The sequence below is a fragment of the Mycteria americana genome, chromosome Z, assembly GCF_035582795.1.
Source record: "Mycteria americana isolate JAX WOST 10 ecotype Jacksonville Zoo and Gardens chromosome Z, USCA_MyAme_1.0, whole genome shotgun sequence".
Taxonomy (NCBI): Eukaryota; Metazoa; Chordata; class Aves; order Ciconiiformes; family Ciconiidae; genus Mycteria; species Mycteria americana.
Window position 1 is genome coordinate 61,438,462 of NC_134396.1, and position 21,775 is coordinate 61,460,236.

General features: G+C 35.9%; 1 protein-coding gene across 3 annotated transcripts in view; it reads left to right on the plus strand.

Moving 5' to 3' along the window:
• The window catches only part of DTWD2 (DTW motif tRNA-uridine aminocarboxypropyltransferase 2), a 102,498-nt gene that overhangs the window by 49,371 nt on the left and 31,352 nt on the right, over positions 1 to 21,775 (plus strand). For 2 of the 3 annotated variants that reach the window (XM_075527368.1, XM_075527367.1), the window contains exon 4: positions 12,969 to 13,158. In XM_075527368.1, coding sequence (XP_075383483.1) covers positions 12,969 to 13,158 — 190 coding nt within the window. Of the gene's footprint in view, positions 1 to 12,968; positions 13,159 to 18,050; positions 18,634 to 21,775 lie in introns of those variants that run through there. The other variant, XM_075527369.1, reaches the window with a different exon arrangement.

A 21,775-nucleotide genomic window follows, 5' to 3' on the forward strand; every position in this document is an offset into this window, starting at 1 on the left:
CACGTTGGCATGGGAACACTGAATGTCTATCCTTTTCTTCCTCCTTCTATTCCACCAGTTAAATTTGTGCTTTTACATAGAACTATTTAATAATGAATTGTATTCCAGTGATGACACTTGGAAAATATTTCACTGGACTTTTTGTTAAATACCCTGTGAGAGAGGGCTGACTTATGCATTAAATGTTTCATCTAGATCCTGAAGTTCTGACTTTGGGCCTTGCCAGCAGTAAGTTTAAGTGTATGCAACCCCTTTTGGCAGAGCCTGTTTCTTGTGTGTTACATTTGCACTGAGAGTGCTCCAGGAAAGGAAGTTTACTGAACTCCCAGTGGTTTATGAGGGTTGCATGGTAGCAATGATGAAGGCGATAAAGGGGAACCAAGTTGCCCATTTGATCAAGATACTGGCACACTTGAAAGGAAGATCAAATCCAAACGTCTGCCCAGTGGAATATATTCAACAATGTTTGCTTTACACGATCTAAATTTCAAGCCCTGCACTGAAGATGGAATGTTATTGTTAGTACACGTGATACAGTGAGCAAGGGCAATTAAAGAACTAAAAAGTGCAGGGGAGGACAGAGGGGTAGCTACGGCATCTGTTGTCTCCATTTGTCTAAGTAATTATTCTTTCCTGAAAGAATAATTCCTACAAAATTAAGGTGTAGTTTATATAGCTGGACATACAGTGTGCAGTATGGTTTTCTGAAACTGCAGTTACAGAAGTATTTACATTTGAAGGATGTCTATTAAGATACTCAAAGAGGTGATACTTCAAAAAAGGGGGAGGGGGGGAAGTGTGCTAATGTCTTTTCCTAGCATCGTTCATAGGACCGTATCTAACAACTGCAGTACATTCTTTGAGCAGTAGGTTTGCTATTCACTGTGGAAGTACTATGGGAAGAACTACTATAGTCTCAGATTCACTTATGGGATTCATGTTCTTTTTAGGCTACTAATAAACTTTTTGCAGGCAGTTGTTTTTGAATAATAATATTGTTTGTTCTGCTCAACAGGAATTTCTGGCGTATATTGAACAGAGATAGCAACTGTATCTAAAGTCTAACATGTCAAAAATGTGAATTGTTTTAATTTGTTATCATAGTTATATCAACAGCCTTGTCACTACTGCTTTTAAGTTTCATTTTATACTTTATGAGATGTTGGGAGGGGTGGTTTTTCCCCCCTGCCCCCCCCTTTTTTCCCCTCCCCTGAAAAGATAATCTTACTCTCAAACCTTCCCTCTTTCCAAATATTTACACTTCTGTAGCTTGCTAATTCTGTGCACTCTGATAAAATTATATACTCTAATGAATGATCACTAACAGGAAAACAGATGCAAATATCTCTGCATCCATCACCCTTTTATTTAGGACAGTGAGGAGGTAATTACAAGTTTATTTGCATTGCTCTCTGAAATCAAGCTACACAAATCTCCAGTACATTCTGTACAGTATAGCTGCCAGCTCGGCTACAGTTCAGTAGTTTAGATCAGAAATTAATTGGAGCACTTGGGAAAATTTGTAACTTCAACCATTTTTGAAGTAATAAAACACAACTTATTTCTGTTAATTTTATAAAGCTGTTTGTGGTAATTACACACTGTGGGTATGTCACTTTTCTAGTGCTTCTTCACAAATAAAAATATTCTTACTGTATCAAATATCAACTAATCAAGTCTTGCCACTTACTAAATAATTTAAAACTGTTTACAAGATATGGTTATTTATTCAGGTAACTTTCTTGTAAGTTTTTTGCTTCAATGTCATTATGTTTATTAAACTAAATTTGTGCCATTGTACTCCTTATCTCAATCAACAATGAGTAGATGCAGCCAGAGATCAGCCTGTCACAGCTTTTGTTGGTTCTGCGTATGAAAGTAATTAATGCTGACTAACTGAACATGTGCTCATTTACATCTGAAACTGTACTTTACCATATCAAACTTCAGATTCCTCAATATAATTTGGGTAACACTTTCTCTGGCTACTTTTTCTTTGAATATTGCAGCCTTCAGCTTTGCGGTCAGTCCACAGCAGTTCCTCTCTGCCACTCCTTCCGCCTTGCTCTTTTCCCCTGCTCCAGCGTGGGTCCTTTCCATGGGCTGCAGCTCCCTTCAAAGTGTATGCACAGGGAACAGGCCTGCAGCTCCCTCTCTACCAAAACCTTGTCACATGAACCCAACACAGTGTATGATCCTTCTGTTAATGTTTCTGTTCTTAAAGATTATGCTTCACAGTAGTAGAAGAGAAGGATTTGATATTACGAGCTTTTTGTTTTCAAATCTGTACTGTTGCTTTCTGCAGGGAAAGAACTGTACAAGTGACCAGTAGCTGCAGTTAACCAGCTGTGTTAGAATAATGTGGTGGTCTGGATTTGCCTTAGCAGGATCATGACTCTGGGCCTATCTCAGCAACAGCTTTGTGAATCAGTGCCAAAATTTGTACTGAATTTTTTTTCTTTTTTCACATCGAGTAAAAAGTATAAGTTACCTTCTTTAGTGATTTATTCTCTTTGTTTCACTTGGAAATAATTTCTTGTGAATACTTCATGTTAATAGTGAAATTAGTTGCATTAACCCAAGTTACAGATGAGAAATAGGTGCATTACTTTTGTGAAGAAAACTCACAACTTTTTTAGAGAAACAGTAATGGATGTCATTTATTTTAAAGGGATGTGGCATTTCTAGCTATGCTAATTGCTGCTGCCATTTCAAATATGTACTTTATTTCCTGGGCTTCAGTTTCTAATTTGCTTGGATATTTTTGCTGTGTTTAGAAGTATTGTTCTGAAGTCTTTTCTCTGTACAATTCTCTGCTTTGTTTTCTTGTTATACCTTGAGCTAGAATTAAGGTACAGTATGACCTTTTGCTACTATTCTGGGACAGTAGCTTTAGAAATTCCTTCCCCTCCCCACCTCCTGCTTGGGTTTAGGGTGCGTTTGGAGATTTTTTTTCTCTACTAGAAGGAGTGGAAGTTTACTTTTGTCTCTTGTGGTGACACTTCAAGAATTCTTCATCAGTTTCCCGGCTTCTATTTCAATTTTGTCCCCCTTCTCTCCAAAACAAGCACTTTGAAGAAATACTGGCTTTTAGAATGTATGTGTTAACATCCTAAATTATAGCAAAAAAGTTACAAATAATGCAATACAGATATTATAGAAAACAAATGTTTACTTGAAGTTTTACAGACTTAGCAGGGGGGAAGAAGGAATCTTGTTATTGAAATTAAGGTTTTAAGATGTTTAGAGATGTTAATGGGTGGCTAGCTTGTATTACATAAAAGGCATCTTAAGACTCAGTAAAAGTTCTATAAAAGTCTGTTAGAATTACTGCAGTTTCGCTGGCTGCGTTTCTGTACAAGTCTTACATGCTGCTTGAGAGAGGATTAGACTTCTTAGTCTGGGTGTATGTGTTATGTAGAGGAGAAGTGGTTTAGCCTAGGAATATGGCTTCTAGGTATTGCTAAGTACTGCTGTTTAGGTTTCTCTGCAGTTAATTGCTTAAAGCAGCTGGGTATAACTTAACCAAATGATTGCTGCTGCTCTTCTGTAGAAAGAATATTAATTTTCTTTGTAAGAAAACTGTATATTGGTTTTCTTACTTTTTTCCATGATGCTCAATAAGCCATAAAATGTTTTTGGTAAGTTTTATGTTGTATGAGCAGTAGATAGGAAGAGACTACTGAATGCAGTGTAAAGGAAAAAAGTGTCCTTTAGTAGAATGTGGAGACCTGTTTTAGTGCATAAGAATCTGTTGTTGTTGGGTTGGTTGGGGGTTTTTTTTTTGGTTGTTTTTTTTGGTGTGTGGAGGAGAGGTTTGCAATAAACTCTTTTCATCAAGGAAGCCATTAAATATTTGAGGGAATTGGTACGGAGGTCCACTAACAAAGCAAAAACTTGCCAAGATAATGGCTCTGCTCTTTATTTCTTGACAGGACTGTATCTTTGGCTGCCATTGCATTCATTTTCAAAACTATTCTGCTCATGTTACCAAATATGACTGTTGGCATATTAGTTACAAGACTCAGGTTTTTAAATGTTGAGATTGGCTGAAACCATTTTTCTAGAAAAACCTGTTAGTACTCTAATAGTACAGAAAGGAAGTAGTTTTCCTTTTATTACTAGCTTATGTTCTGTATTTGTTTTAATTTAAGCACAGTACATCAGAAAGGAGAAGTAAATTAAAATTGAAATAATAGAAGACACAATAAAAACAACCCATTATTACCCATTATTTCTTTTTATTCTAGTTTATTAAATGTTGCAGGCCAGCTCCACTCATGACAGTAATAAGAAACTTGGTAGCATGTACTAGGGTCCTGGTACAGACAAACTCACCTCTGTTTTATTTACATGTTTATGCTGTAAAAGCTAATGTTATTTGGAGGCATTAGTAATGATGGTTTTTCACTGGGGAATTTACCAGAGTTTTTGCTAACAGTGTCTTTTATATACAGGTTTTCCTGGATTAAAAAGGGTTATTTAATAAGCTGTATTTATGACCTTTTTCCCTAGTAAATGGTAAAATACTTAGTTGTAAAATTACAGGTTTCCAAACCTTAAAAATATTTCTCATGATTTGATCTTTCGACCAAAGATAATTCGTTTATACAATCGATCTATTTAAAAAAATCCAGATTGTATTAGAGACTAAATGTAATTTATCTACAAAAAAGTAGAGTATCTAATATGAAAACATTGTTTTTTCTCTTGCTGTATATATCTTCAGTCCTGATCCTAAGGGACTATTTCTGAGTGTGGAGATGATAGAGGGTTGTTGCCTTTATTTTTATTCTTTTTATTACCTTGTGGGAATTATGGGGATCAGTATTCCTACAATCTTCCAAGTGCGGGAGTATTGAGAGAGGCAAAGGCACATGCTTATGACCAAGGTGAAATAGTAAAAATGATGAGAAAAACTGAGAAGTTCCCATTAACCTGATGGTTTTCCACAGATAATAAATTAGCATCTGTTCTATAATATTAGTACTGTTTGCTACTAAATGTCAATGTTGGATTTTTAAAATTTGAACACTTGCCTTTTGCACTGGCAAAGTTTAATAGATCCCTGTTGAATTAAAACCACTTACAGAGTTTGAGAGAAACTGAGTATAAATGTGTAATAAAAACGTTTATGATACAAAAAGTGGATTATAATGAGGTAAGATAGTGTTTAAATTACACATCTCAAGAGCATGCATCCCAGAAATAATGAAATGCTACTTGTCTTAAGTATGATCATGAGAATGCATAAATCTGCTCTGACAAAGTGGTTGGATACAATTCAGGCACAAATGAAAGATCTGAATAGTTCTGCTTAGCGGAGGTTGTTGTCAGACTAAATGGATTATATAGACCTGCAGTGCCTGCTGCATACCAAAACTAAGGCTGAACAGTGGTTTGTATGAGAAGCAAGTATTGCAAGTATTTTTCTTACACAGTTCAAGACCATAGTTACACCTTAAAACATATCTTTTAAATTGCATCATCTTTTTCAGCTTTACATTAGCTGTTGGTCATGGAAAGATGGGTAACAGATAAGAAATTTTATACTGATGTGTTTATAGAGAGAGAAAATTATTATCTTCAGATTTTTAATTTTTAATTATTGCAATAAAATGCTACCTGGATTGAAGTGCAATACTGCAACTGTAAATGATACAAATTGATTTTTCTTGGGAATTCCAGCATTTTCTGAAGTCTACAAACTGCTAATGAAAACTCAAAGAACACTGGAAAAATCATCATGTCTGTATAGAGGATATTCCTTCAGCATAGTTCCATTACTTGAAATCATTACATTTAAGAATAAGATCAACTAAAGACCAGTGTTAGCATTTGATATTCATCACACAGACTTAGAGAGAGAGAGAGAGAGAGATCTCAGCATAGTTGGAGACGTTAGGGATAGAAAGGTCAAGATGCCACTGTTACTCCCCTACAAAAGTGAGATCAGCTGCATGTGGGCATGGTATTAATACCATGTACAGGAGAGTCTGCAGAATTTTCATTTGGTCTGTGTTAACATGGGAACTTAACTTATTACCATTAGAAATCTTGTGAGGTTTTGTCCCTGTTTAGTTTGAATCTTTATTGGTGCAGATATTACTTCTTTTCTTGTCCTCTGTGGCCACGGAGAATAGGTTATTTCCTTCCTCTTGTGGTTTTGGAGACTATTAACTAAGTTTCTCTTTGGCCTTCTTTTCTCTAAAACTTACAACCTCAGTTTATTCAGTTTCTCTGTGAAGACTTTTATCCATCTTGCTGTTCTTGTCAGTAGACCTTCTCCAGCTAGTTCATACCTATACGTTTGTGGTTTTGAAATTTTTTAAATTTTTTTTTTTTTTGCGTAAGAAAGGACGCTGGGTTTTAACTTCAGTAGAGTACTTTTTGAGGTGGCCTATATTCCAATGTAAGAGCTGACTTGTTTGTTGCTGCTGATTGTGTTGCCCACATTATTGCATTGAAAATGCAATGTGAAATTCAATTTTTGAGCTTTTACTTATTCCTGATTTTATTTATTACTATTTTTTCCTCTGGTGTGGTGGTTCATGGAATTTTTTTTTTTTTTTTTTCCCTGTGGTTTTAATTTTTAATGTGCTTAATTTTTACCTAGTTTTCGTGGTACTCACTTAGACTTGTGCTATACTTTTATGACAGTCTTTAGTATCTTAATGAGCCTCTGTTGTATCTATATTCATGTTTGCTTATCCTTCTTATATTTCATACGGTTTATGACATCGGTGAAGTGTTCAGGATTTGGCAAAAGTTCTTGTTGCGTTTCTTTTTCATCCTTTGCATTTTGTCCCCTTAATTTGTAATTCTTTCTTCTGTGGAAATAGTAACTTTTTTTTTTGTCCTTTCATACTTATTCTTAGTATTGCCCACCAATTCTGTGAACACTTTTGTGTTTAAAATTCTGTTGTCTTTGTTTGGAAAGCTTGTTGGAGAGTGTCTGCTAGTTTTTAGCAAACTAAAAATGGTTAGAAAAGAAAATTCCAAGCCATCTGATCCTTCATATGCCTCCACTTTATTCTTTTTCTCCTTAGTTATTACTTGGAGACCCACAGAGAAAAGAATAGATCTTGTTCTGCCTTGCGGGCTTCAGGGGCTGACACCTCTTTCTACTTGAGTGTATTTTTCAAGCAAGCTCTTTTTCTATTAACGTCCAACATGTATGAATTTAAAGTCCTTTCAGTTCCCATGAAGTGTCACTTCTATCACTTAAATCACATTTTTATAATTATATTGCTTAATACTCACTTTACAGTAATTCACAAACCTAAATCATGCCTTACTGGCAACCAAGCCATGTTCATTATCAGGCCCTTTGAGGTAGCATCAACTAAAAACTGTTATAAACTGTTACAGCTGTAGTATTTCCAAAAGGAAAAACTAAGCTGTATTCTTCCTCCCCGCCCCACAATGACAATTAAGAACTCAAACGATTGCCTTGGCTAGGGTGGAATGTTAGAGCTGCACATCTCTTTTCCTTGTTACCTATTTATGAGCGAATTGTGTATATTCATAACTTCATCAGAGATTCACTGTAATACATTCTTTTCAGATTTTTACTTAAGGATTTAGATTCATGGCTTCGAAGTCCTAATCATAACAAATCTACAGAAAGCTTTTGATAACTGCTGTTAATAGTGCATGAATGAGTGTGACAAAATAAATGAAAGATTTGCTTAATTGATTGTCTTCATGGCTATTAAGTTAACATAGAACAATTTTGTATTTGAAATTCTTTACCTGGTCCACTTCTTTAATGAGAAAAGTTGTTTGTTAAGTAGCATGCACAACAAATTAATTCTAAAGCCTACTAAGTCTGGTAATACACTGAAGTACAGTACCTAAATTAAGAAGTAAGTTCTCATTGTCACTCGGTTGGGAGTTTATATCATTCTTTTGCAGTGTCTTTGAGAAAGGCCAAGGAGAAACAGAGTAGCAGATCTTTTTCATATGTAGCAATGTTATTTTTCTTTTTTGCCCTGACTGACACAGACTTGTGAAGTCTTTAAAAGTCAACCTGTGATCTGTAGGAAGAAAAGTACTTGTTGTTTAGAAATTCAGCTTCTCAGTCCACTTGCAGTTTGGTGGCTTCAAAGAGTCTGCCATCAGCATGTCTGTTCTGACTGAAATGGAAGGTAAAATTAAAGTCCCTGTTAATCCTCTGAAGTTAGTCATGCTTCACACTAAGAAAGGCTTCTACGAAAGCATTATGTAAAGATCTAGGACTATGATGTGGAATAAGATGTAACTTAAAATAGTCTCCAACACTGACCAGCAACTACACTGCTCTTCACCCTCTTCCTCCCCTCCCAGTTTAGCCTCTTGGGCTTACTGCTGTGCCCCTTTACCATGCCCAGCCTTGACATTGTGTTTGACATGTCTGCTGGTATTGGGCCACAGTCACATTCAAGTATTTGCAGATAAAGTTGAGGTTTCAAAGATGGCAGGAGATGTCTGTGTTCTGAACACTGGGAAGAAGAGATACAATTGAAGGAGGAACTTCTTTCACTGAATTGTTCCTGAATCCAGGTTGTCATAAACTAGTGGGCAAAGTCATTTGCAGAGATTTCATAAACAAAGCTTTGTTGTGAGGCATGTGGTCCAGCTATCTTGTCTACAGCAACTGCTGCCCCCAGCACAAATATCCCCCCTCATTCTGCATCTGCCCTGCCAAAGCTACATGTCTTGATGACAGGCATGTTGTGCTTTGCCATGTTCGAAGTCACAAATGCTGTGAAACTGTGTACTACTATATGCCACAAGATGGCAAGAAAAGTGGCCAGCTGCTGTGTGAAAATCTGCCATCATCATAATCAACTGTTCCTTCGGTAGCTTGGACTCGCTTATTCTGGTGTGACTGCTGGTGCTTGTACTCATAGCTTGTCCTTGTGCTTATCCAAACGTGGCCTTCTGCTCCTAACTTACCTCTGTGTTTCTGTTGGGTTTAATTTCCCCACATGTACAAGTCTAGCTGGACTACAGAATTATGTTTCTGAATTTAAATAAAAGCAGCTTGAATTTAAAAGAAACAAAACAAAAACTACCCCAAAGGATAAAGAGCTCACAGAAGAGTGGCTACAAGCCTGGTGAGACTTACCCAATTCCTCTCTTAGCTTTTAGCAATTTGGAGGACTTGGGATCAGAGATGTGTCTTGCGAAGAAGTTGCTTATCTAACTCCCAGTGCAGTTGATCTAGTGTGTGGCCTGACATTTCTGTCCAATCATTCTAAACAAGGCAGTCTGGACTGCCAGCTGACCCTGGTACTGAGTTTTTGACTCCACCTTTTTTTGCAGGGGAAATTTAGGCAGGGATAAAAAGCAAAAATACATTTTCTTGGGTAGCACAGGACTGAGTAAGGAGCTTCTGCTGTGGCTCTGAGAAGAGTTTCAAAACTGGCATATATCCTTTAATATTTCATGAGTCGTGATGAATACAAACATCAGTCTTAATGAAATTGTCTCCTGTATTTTTCATAAGCCATACTATTTGTCTCAAATCACTCTTGTGCTTAAACAATGGAATAAATTATTGGTATTAAAAAAAAATCAATATTAACATTGTTTGAATGTGTTTTTATAGTAGGATTATATCCACTTACTTTTAGAAGTAAAGCTCTGTGAAGATGAAAACTAATTTAGTCCTTTTACTTATATGCTGTAGTAAGCTTAAGCATAGAAGTGAAAGCTTATATGGAAAATAAAGTTGTACTGTAGGGTCTGGATCAGGTTTTCAAAAGAGCTCAGCAGGCAACAGCTCTATTTCAACATTATAGTGAAATGGCTAATTTTTCACAATTGTTTCCTATAAGTTTCCTTTAAAAATATCTGACTCTTGTAGAGAAAATCCTGCCCTATAGCAGTATATCAGAAGTAGTAGTGGGTGATTGAATACACTGTATTACAGTGCTTACCCAAAGCAAGCACATCAGAAGCATATTCTTGCTAAGTGGCTGTGAAAAGTGATATTGTTGATATATAGTTGCCTTTTGAATGCCATATCAATTCGTTCAGTTAGCAGATTCATTTTTATTTACCAGATACAAATTCAGTCTTTTACTGAGACTTTTCATTTCTTTCAGAGATCTAATTACATGCAGCTGAAGGATGTACATAAAAACTGTTTCGGGGGACAAATTCTTAATGGTGGTAGTATGCGAGTAGCAAATGTCTAATTGTACTATGTATCAGCAACAGCTAACAGGAAGCAAAGTCTTAAAACCCAGCAAATACAAAACCTGCAGTGGAATTAACAGGATGTACCTGTATAGAAATACATACAAAAGTTTTTTGAACTTGTTTTATACAAACTATATCGCTTTCTAAGAGAATAGTTAGGTGTTTATGTTTAGCTCATTCCTCCTGTGCTGTTCTAAGGAAGGAAGAACAAGCGTGTTTTATGAATGGAAGACACAGGTTTTAATAAAGCTACTAATGTGGACTGTGGCTGTCAGTGTGAACCATAACCTAGAAGCGGTTGTGCAGCATATATTTCTGAGAACCTGTTCCTATGAAACCAAAGAGTACTAAATAGCTCTCTGCATGTTCTCAGTGTCACTCTAGAATTAAGTCTGTGGATAGTAAACCCTTTGAAGATAGCAGCAACTCCTCCTAGTTTGTAAAGTGTTATGATTTCTTATGGCAGTGTAGGTATAATCAGCCCTCAAATCCTAGCTTAAATTTGTGGGACAAATTTACAAAATTTGTTTGAACCACCCTCCTGCCTTTGCTTCTGCATATGAACTGTTGTAAACTGAAATGACTGGAATTCTTGGATGAGTATGCATTGAAAACCACTGTTTACTACTGAATTGTATTTCGAAGATTAAGACTTCAGTTGTAGTGTTCATAATATGAACTTGTAGTGCTTCATAATAATTTTGGTTTTGGATTATTTTTAAGAATTCATTATTTTATTATTTTTTAAATCATCTAAGAGATGATAATGATTTGAAAGCTCTGCTATCCTAGAATTATGGTACTTTGCTCTTCAAGGAGTTGTTTCTCAAGACAAACATCTGAAAATAATGACCAATTTTCTAGATGTAAACCTTGAGTGCTAGGTAGCCTGTAGTGAGATATCCCCTTGCTTTTGATTTTGTGTAGCATGATTCTTGGTTAAACTAAAGTGATACTGGTATAAATTACCATAATGTAAGTAAGGTTTAAAAAAATAGTGGGCAGAGAAGTTTCCATGTACTTCTATTTGCCACAGACTTATCTTACAGATTTTCTGTCTCTATTTACGCTTGTTTTAGTGTTCCTTTTGGAAGGAAAGATCATTACTCTCTTTTTAGTAAATAATGTTGACTGTAATGAACCACGTAGTGTTGGATCAGTCTGGACTGTTTGCTTGGGGGGGCAAGGATGGTGAAATATTGGAATACTAGCTCTGGGCTTATTGTTACACTGAATTCAGTTCCTCTTTCATTTCAGATATTTCCCATATGGTCCTATGCGAGTCTTAAGCTCAGGATCTCAATGTCTTAGGCACTGCAATTCTGCCTGAACCTAACACTGATAAAATTGTGTTTTCACATATATCCCCAGAGAGTGATAATGGAGTGCACAGATTTGAAGTACGCCTAGTATATATCAACTCAAAACCCCTTATTAAGAATTTCTTTCTTCCATGACGTCCCGTCCCCCCCCCCCCCCCCCCCCCCCCCTTAAGAAAGGAGATTCTTGCTTGATTTTTGGAGGAGTGGTGTAGGTGCCCAACTCCTGGGACTTAAAAGCTGTGGGGTCACAGTGGCATTAGGAATTTCTCTGTGTGAACTTGCATATCGACATCCTTCTTGTGTCTGTATCAATGCTCTTGGACCTAGTGGTTCTTGATAGGTCGCATGAAGAGCCCACTTTGTGTGCTGACTATTGTTAACCTCGTTCTGATACACCTTATTTTCTCTGATAAGCTGTACTGGCTTCCCTTTCCACTTCAGGGCACAAATAGTCACATGCTATTTCAACTACATATTGCTCTTCTCCTCCTACCACATCAGTTACTCTTTATAACTTCTGAGGTATTATGCAGAATTAAATTCTTATTCTTTGTCACATGCTTCAAACAGTCAGCCCTTGCTTTGTATTTCTTCCTGCTTACTGATTGAGGAGATTCTGAAGGCTACATGATGATACTGCTGAAATTGATTCAAGACAACTAATGCAGTCTTTATTACAAGGCCAGCTTTTTCTCAGGTTCTCCCTCACCAGCCTACTTGACTAGGTGGTTTTTGAGGCTTCCAATACTACTAAAGTGACAATGCCTTTTGTAGATTTTTATAGACTAACTTACAGTGGTGTCCTGCAAAAACTTCAGGAATTTCCGTGTACATTAAGTGAACACTTAATAGACAGTAGTTATTCCTCTGGTACCATTGCCAAATGTAGAAGCCAACAGGAAGGAAGAAGACAATGTACAAGTTTGCCGACTGTAACTGTAGAAGTAGTGATTAAAAGAAAAAAAAAGATAAATTGAGATGGTAAAATTTTCAAAAATGTCCTGTAGATGTGGATCATGAATTGCTGATGTTCTTTATATATACAAGGTTCAAAATGGCATGATTGTAGTATTTTTGTGTCAAGTTCTTGAACAAATTTTGCTAGAATACGTATGTTAAATTTTGGTAAACAATTAAAAACTTCTTTGGTTCAAATAGACATTAGAGACTTAATGATTAAGGCATCAGAAAATATTCCTGATATATTCCTTTATCAAGCTTTCATTGATTACTTTTGTGGATGGTTTTTCCTTCCCCCTTAGGAGCTGAGGGAGAACCAACAACTTTTGAGGTGCTGGAAAGAGAAAGTAGTACCTGATTAATGGACTTCTTTTGAAACTTAAGTAAAATTTGGAGAAGATGAGTGGGAGTTAGTAACTTGGAATATCTGGAAGTATGTATTTGTCATGAAAACTTTTAATAATTATTGTCATTTTGTGTGTCTGTGCATTGAAGGTATCCTGAATTAGCAACTGTGTGCAGAAATCCCAATACTTTAATTTTGTATCCTGGAGCTGAAGCAACCAATTTGGAAGAAGTTGCTGTGATGTCTTCTAGTCCATCTGTTATGATCATCATCGATGGAACATGGAGTCAGGCTAAAGATATATTTTACAAAAATTCTCTTTTCCGGCTTCCCAAGCAGGTGAGTTATAACATGTAAAATAAAAATTTCAAGTGTGTCTAGTAGACGCTTGCTTTCTGATCAGCCAGAAGGGAGTGTTTTTGTGAGGATGAAAATCATGGAAATCTTTCTGCCTTCTCGGCTGTAACCAGCTGACAAGATAAGGAATACGTGAACAATTAAATACAACAACCTGTAAGATTGTGAGAAAGATGACTGTAAATATTGGGTGTTTTCACTTTGTCACTTGAAATTTGGTTTTGTTTGTTTTGAGTTAATGCATCTAACTTCATAGTGAATCATTATTCTGCAAAATTGAAAACTGATTTGTGTAGAAAATTTTTGCTTGTTGCCTAAGATGTTAGAACATACACAATGAAATAAGCATTTTTTTTTTCTCCCTGCATAAGTATTTTGCATTGCAGTAATAGGAAAGCTGAAAGTAGAATTTTGTAGCCTCTTATGAAAGTGTCACATCCTTTCCTGCCTATTTGCTGTCCATCATATTAAAAACTTTCTGACTTTTGGCAAATGTTCCTTAGAATTTAAGCAGAACAAATACTGGCCACATGTAGTTTGGGGGTTTTGTTGGGCTTTTTGGTTGTGCATTTTTTTTTTTTCCTTAGGAACATCAACACCCACCCTCCTGAACTGCCAATAAGGCTTAAGCTGTGGTTATAGAATTATTACAGCTGTCCCTGCCCTAATGAAAATACCCTAGATTGTAATACAATGTTAATAACATTAGTGGACTTAGGTTCCTGTTACTGCATTGTGAATGGTATGACGCTACTTTTCAAGGATTTTCTTAGTGGATAATTGAGTGTGGCTTTGGCACAGGAGTCTTGAATGTAAGTTTTGAAGGTAAAACTTAATCTCGTGTGACTCGGTTGCTGTTATTGAGTATGTTTTTCTCCTGTTATTAGATTGAACTAACATGTCATATAAACCCACCAGGCAGCATTTCTTTATGTACCACAATGGTGTGTCTGAGTTAGATGCTCAAATTACAGATTTTCTAGGAAAGGCTCTAATTTTGCACGCTGCACGTTTGTATCTGCATTGTGCATCATTCATAGCCAACTTCTTCTAAATCCAGAAGTTGGGAAATGCTACTGGTTGAATTCTTTATAAGTCTTTGAAAAGAAACTTAACTTTTTGTTTTTGTGGTTTCATCACATGCTTGTCAGTGGGGCATGGAAAAACTGGTCAAACCATTAAATTTCTTCTGTGGCTGGAACTTGTCTGTAATACCATAAGTTTGAATTTGTTTGGAATTCAAATTGCTGTCTAAAGTTTAGCACTGCCATTGCTTTAGGTTTCCTCTTGTGTTGGTTCTTACAATGAGATTCTTGATTTTGCTCCTGACCAGTTCCCCTATGGCCATACTGGTAGGGAGCTGCAGTGCAGCAGAGCACACAGCTCCTGGAGAGGTAAAAGGCCTCTGGCCCTTTTGAACTGTCAAATGCAATGAACACAGCTCTTGGGTAAACGGCTGTCTTAACTCCAGTCTTTGTTCTAGTTTATAACTACTTTGCAGTTCCTCGTTTATTGTGCTTTTTTAAAACTTCTGGGGACTGCAGGCTTTCGGTGTGAATTCACAAATATGTAAGTGTTCTGAAATATTTGTTTCCATTAGCTAGCTTGATTTGGCTGTCCAAAATCACATATAGGAGTGGTTTTGCTACAGGTCAAAATGGAGCAGAATTTCGTCCTGATGACTTGGGTTCTTGTAGATGGCATGATGCCTGTAAGATATTTCTACCCATATATTGTTATAATAGTGTGTCTTAGAGGGAAGTTTTTCAACATGTATAAAAAATACTGCCTGCTGGGTGGTATAAACAAGGGTTTTGTTTCTATTTCTTAAGTATTTCCATAAGACTAGGATTATTTGTCCAGGTGTAATTTGTTGACAAAGCTGCCATTTCCATTCAGGGTCATTACTGAAAGTATATTGTAGAAAAAGTATTAATAACAACAGTTTTACTAATGGAAAAAATTATCTTCATCATTGGATCACCTTTTGATCAGTTAAAAGATTACTACCACTTCCAGAGGGGAGAGGAGGTGGGAATTTGCAAACTTCAAAGCCAAAGCCTTACGACTATGATGTTAGAATAGTTTAAATGTAGTACTGTTAGTCAACATGCTGCTAATTCAAAAAAAGATCTACTTTGTCTTACACGTAATTTGCTTTAGGGGGATGAAATCTGTTTTATATCAAATCTGGGAGTTGCTTTTAGGATCTTACTGTAGTATAGCAATTAGGTTATATTGGTGCAAGTGAAACGGAAGAGTAGCTTCTAGGTTTTAGTCACATTATTTTGGCCTTCAGAGGAAGATGGTGAAACAGATGGAATTTACATCTAGGAACTTATGGGATTCATTTCAATGTATTTCAATTTAACTGCAGCTTTGTGAATAGATTTTATGGAATTTATTTCACTGCAATCCATTTCAAATTCTGCAGAACATTTGTCATACGCCAAGGTGCCTGACCACGGATACATGACTTGCCATTAAGTGAGAAAGCGTTTCCATTCATAATCTCGTTAGTTGAGCTCTACCAAATTTGCCAGTGAAAGTAAAAAATCACAGATTTTGTAAACTGGCTATTCTCAATTGTAGAGTGTATTCCTGAGTTAGAAAAAGCAGAAGAAAATACTTTTTCCTTATCTATTCGTTTGGAGGGAGGGGTAGGTAAAGGAAAACAATTGGTCGTCATTCTTTTCTGTTCCTTTCAAAACCTGCAAAAATAGTTTTAGCTTTCTTAGCCAAAGCCTCTAATTATTCCTGTTATTTTGCAGCTTCCACTCCCCCTTTTTTTTTTTGGCTGGGGGAAACAGATTAATATCTTCAAAGAAAAGATCCAATGGTTGCAGCTAAACTCCAGCCCTCTATTACACAACAGCCCTTTTCAATTAATTTGTACTGTGATTAGTGTCCCTTTCTTGAAAATTAACTTGGGGAGTAGCTAGGTCTTCTAGATGGCCTTCCTTTTTGCTCCCCTTCTCTTATGTACTTGCTGCTGACAGAACTTCCTCGCAGTGTGTACATGTAAGACAGGTAATCTCTGCAAAATCGGGAACAAACAGAAGTGTGCTGCACGTTTTCTAAAGGTGTTTTTTTGTCCAGTCATTTTAAAACTGACTTAAGTTATTTACTTCTGTTGTGTGTAATTCATATGCCACCTTCCTCTATAAAGCTAAAATTTGATCATTGTTTTAGTTTTTTTTTTTTCTGCTGAGAATTCAACTGTCTTTGGTAGTGGATTTTGATTTTTGGAAGATCCATTATTTGAGCATATTCTGGGTGATTACGGCTTTACGGCACTTAACTACTACCTCTGCCTGCCCATAGGCAGTGTTTTTGGCAGATCAGATCAGTGGGAGCGTTATGATACGAGAAAGGACTGTGTGTAGATAATCCATTTTGTTATCTGTCTCTTCTTCTAGATAGCATAATCTTTGATTTCTCTTTCATTATGGTGTTGAGAGTAGCTTCTGGGCTGTCACTTACTTAGCTTAGATTACTGCTGTTTCCTAATAATAATTGCTGTGGTGGAACCTATTTCTTGTCCTGTATTGTAAATGACAAAATTTGATTTTTCTCTAAGCAGTTGTTAGCATGTACGCTAAATTTAGATTCTAATGACCTGTTGCAATAAAAATAGCTGAACCTGAAAAAAATTGACAGTATTTCCTTGTTTAGAAAGAAGCTAATATTTTGCATATAATTTTACTGCGGTGCCTGGATTTTTTGGTAATGATGTTTGTCTCATTTCACTCTATTCCTTATTAACATTTATTTCTCTCTGCTTCACTCTTGCACATTATTGCTGACAGACATAAATCAGGAGCTAACTAGCTAGTGAAACAATGGTTGATTACAACAGATAACTCTTGAGAATCATCAAGGGAATTAAGTAACATGGGGTAAAGTCCTATTTCCATATGGGAAAGATATTGGAAATAAAGTATTTTCCAGATACCTTCTTTGAACAACTTCGTGCTGGAATTTTGTTCCCTGTGTTTTTGACTGTGAACCATACTTTTATTTAAATGAGAGTAAAGAAGATAGTTAGTCATGCATAAACCAGCAGAATTCATTGAATAGTAAAAAAATGAGAAGAGAGATAGTTGATCCAGTTTTCTCCAATAGTTGAAAAGTTCTTTAAGCTCAAAACTGCACAGTTCCAAAGAGCAAAATTTTATATATTCACAATGTAAGTGAAGGGGCATAAAAAGGATCTGTATTATGTGTAGAACTAAAATACTTGTCTTAACCTGCCAAGCATAGCATTGAGTAAATAAGGTGCAGAAAATGAATAATACTTCAGGATAAGTTCTCCTCTTACTTAACCTTCTGTATTACAAATAAATTAATTTGGTCACACTGATGCAACTAGAACATCACCTGAGGTGCCTGTCAGAAACATCTGACAAGAAACATATCTATGAAAAAAACAGACCCTGCTGACTTACTAGTCATCCAAATTCTGCCTCCCCTATTTCTGATTGGAGCAAGCATCTGAGAGGACAGAAGTCAAGTTATTAATCTGGCCTGTACATTATCTTCCATAATTGGAAGAACTCAATGTTAAAAATAAATTCCTTAAAATTGTTTTATTTTCAAATTCCAAACGCTTTCAACTTTTTGGGTTTTTTTTGTCAGAAGTACATAATGTTGTATTAGGCCTTTTGGGTTGTCTGAGTGATTTGATCTTATGGCAAGAATGAAAGAATCCATGCATGAAATTTTAGAGGTCATAAAAGATAATTATTCAGAGTGGAGGTCCATAGAGACTCTGAAAACTACCAGGTCTCTAATACTCAGGCCTTGCCATACATTTGAGAATTTACTGTGTTCCTTTCAGACTTTTTCTTACGTTTTATAATTCACTTCTTCAGTTCTCCATGTGGGACCACTTCTTCATGCTATGTTTTTTTTCTTTCACGTGGGACCCCCTGCAAAAGTCTGCTGGACCAGAATCATGGAATCATAGAGCAGCCCATGTTGGAAGAGACCTCAAAAGATCATCTGGTCCACCCTTTTGTGGGAAAGGAAGTCTGGATGAGATTATCTGGCACCTTGTGTGGTCACATCTTGAAAACCTCCAGTGATGGGGACTTCACCACATCCCTGGGGAGGTTTTTCCAGTAATTGATTGTTCTCACTGTAAAAAATTTTCTTATATTGAGATGAAACACCTCCCAGTGCAATTGATACCTGTTGCTCCTTGTCCTCTCCATGTGGCTCCTTGTGAAGAGAGAGCCTCTGTCCTCTTTGTAGCTGCCCTTTAAGTACTGGAATACTGTGATGAGGTCCCCTGGCAACTTCTCTTTTCCAGAGAGAAAAGACAAGAAGTATGCAGTGCTGGATGAGATAATAGTCATATATTGAAGATGATGCACCCTTCAAGTCTGAAGAGACTCCAGTGTTTAATTCCATTTTCAAGTGTTGACACTTCGAGTCATAAAATTATATCGGCATTATGCTTGAGAGGGTTGTTTTCCTGATTGTGCATATGTCCTTGAGATAGTTTTGAAGGAATTGGTTTAAACTAGTCTGTCTTATATAAATCTCAGTAGCAATCTTAACTACAGCAGTGTGCGGTCACAGCATGTGCTGTAAGTGTGGTTATGATCCTGGTAAAAAGTGGCTTAAGCCAATGCTGTTAAGTACTAACTGAATTGACCTTAGCTATATAAAAGCTCATATGGTCTAAGCATTTACTGAAAGTCAAAGGGATGTGGACTAAGTAAGTCTGTATTTTGGCATTTTACCTGCCTAAATTTTTGTAGGCCTTGTAGTGGAGCGTAAAATGTAATTAGTATCCCTGAGGCTGTTAAAATGTTTGCTTTATTAAAATAATGGACAGAAAAATTATGCATCACTTAACATACAAATGATTCTTTTAAAACTCTGAAATCCTGCCTAATGCAAAATGGAACTAAAAAAGACTTTGAAGTGGTAGGACAAGTAAAAATAATGTAATGAAAGTAAAGTAAGATACTATGCCAAGAAACTCTTGGAAAAGTGAGCAGTAGTATTGACTATGCTGCATGAAACATTTTTCAGTTTTTGACCACTAAATGTTGATAGAGATGAGCTTCAGTATGCAAAACTGAAATATTAAACATTTGCTGGATATTCTCATTGTTCCCACTGTGGTTGATACTTATACTTGTCCCTACACCTCTGTCTGGATACATATTTTTTTCTAAAACAAGGATAGAACATAATAGTATTTCTTCATCAAAGACTATGAATTGCTTTTTAAGGGTGGAATGATATTAATGATAAAATGGCAGGCAGGGAGAGACTGTTAGTGTTTTACATGCTTAGAACTAGTATTCTGAAAAAGTCCAATTAGAGTTAATATTTTTCTTAAGCTTTCTTCTTTGGTTCTGTGATTTTGAGTGAAATGTGTTTTTCCAAAATGTTCATAATTTCATAAGAACTACTGATATTTAATAAGTACTAAAAAAATCCAGTAAATTTACTTTAGATTTATGTTACTATTACTTTAAATTTCACTAAGATCTTAAAATGCATTTGTGTACTATGGGAAATGAAAAAACATTTGCTGTTTACGAACAAATCTGCTCTTACTGTAGGAGGTTATTACACCAGAAAGACTAGGTATAAATCAGCTCTACATGTGATTTTGTAGAAACTTAATTTGCCCATAACAGTTTTCTGGATTTTTAAAATGTTTTGTACAAAATTTTATAGATGTAGGAGCAAAGGTAAGCGTGGCAATGTTAATCTGGAGTCCTCTGTACATGAACATGGATAAAAACATGTAACTACACGATAGCCCTGAAAGTTCAAGAATCAGTCTTCCAGATGCTAGTTGTTAACAGGGTACTGTATACCTTGACTCCCTTGCAATGTGCACCTATATAGAAGGTTTAAGAGTGAACTATCGGATATGGTTTATCACTGGGTGAGTCACAGACTTTCTTCTGGGAAAGTTCTGAGGCATTGAGTTATGAAGCAACGATGCAAATAATCATACTCTAAGCTCTTGGGGAAAAATACGAGCAGACAGAAGGAATATCAAAAATGTTCCTAGCAGATTTGGTTCTTTGTGCATACTTGAATTATACATTCCATGGATCACAGCCTTTAGCAGTTGCAGTTACATCCTGTCTGAACTAACACTCTGTACTTTTTATCTGGTCCTTTTTTAAAGGAAAAGAATATTTTGCTGTCCCTACACTTCTTTTTATTGGCGTTGCATTGCAACTCTTGTTTTAATGGGTTTAAATTCTTAGTGAAAATGAAAAATACAGTGACTCCTGGAAGTATTAAGTTAATAAGTGTTTTAAAATATTTTTTTATAACTATGATGGATAGCTTGGTGGTTACTAAATATACCAGAGCTAAAATCAATATTTGGTCTGATTTTTATTTTATATGCTAGTTGATACTTGCTGTTATTCAAATCACATGGAGCTGTTTTAATGACATTGTTGGAGTTCTTAAATGCAGAAATAGCTTCTTGCAGGGGAAAAAAAAAATGTTTTCTCATGTTGAAGTGTGACCTAGCTGGCTTTAGTCTCTTAGATCAAGTTTAAAGGTTATATTTAGCAGTTTGGGTGTTATTTCAGCTTTGCTTGTGCCGTCCTGGTAGTACTGTGCTAAGTCAGAACTTGTGCTGTAACAGCAAGCAGTCATCTATGAGACAGGTAGTGCTCAATGAAGATACCAGTTGAGCATGGAATAGTGCAAAGGCTATGTTTAAATGCTGTGTACACAGCTGTGTATTAAACTAAGTTTGGTCATTTTGTGCTAAAATGAACTAGAGATACTTGTGCAATGCACTATAACTTCTAAATAGTTAAAATTAGCAGTCAGGTGGTAAAAAGATTATAAAACTGTCTGTAAGCAAACACCAGCATTCTTACAGATTAAATTTTGTTCACTCTGTGACTGTGTTCTGTTTCATCTTTCTCATTGAGCTAGACACCATGGCCAACACTGTAGGGTTTTTCTGGCTTTTTCCTATTTCTACAATACTTCCTGTTTTCCTACATTATAGTTCATATTTAAATACTCTGTAAATGGTTCTCCATCTGAATGAGGAGGTTTTGTTTCATATTTTGAAACTTTGGGTTGATAATGCAGTTTTGCAAGATTAAAAAGAGTAGAATGTCATTATATTTGGAATTTAAGAAGGCAGGTTTTTGTCCCAGAAAGAGAATGAGGTAAATATGACAATATGTGAAGAAAGGGGGTATTAAAGGAAAAGAGGATACGATTCCTGCAGGCATTATCTGTAAATGAAAAAGAAACTTATAACTAAAATTCGTCAACAAATGGTGATTTGAGCTTTTAATCAATGTTCTGTAGGTAGAAAAGAGCTATTTTAGTAATGAAGAGATCAGCAATTCTTAATTGCAAGATATACTACAAAAACACAATAGATTGGAGGCATTAGAAGTAATTAGAAGGCATTATTAGAATAATTGTGTTCCTTCACAGCTTCACTGATTTTGGGTAATACAAATTGCTATATTGAATGATTTTAAAGATACCGTAGGATATTTTAATAAACTTTGTTGTTGTTTTAAATTAGTATTAAAATCTAAAGATCTTCAATAAAAAGCTCTTTTAATCAACAGCT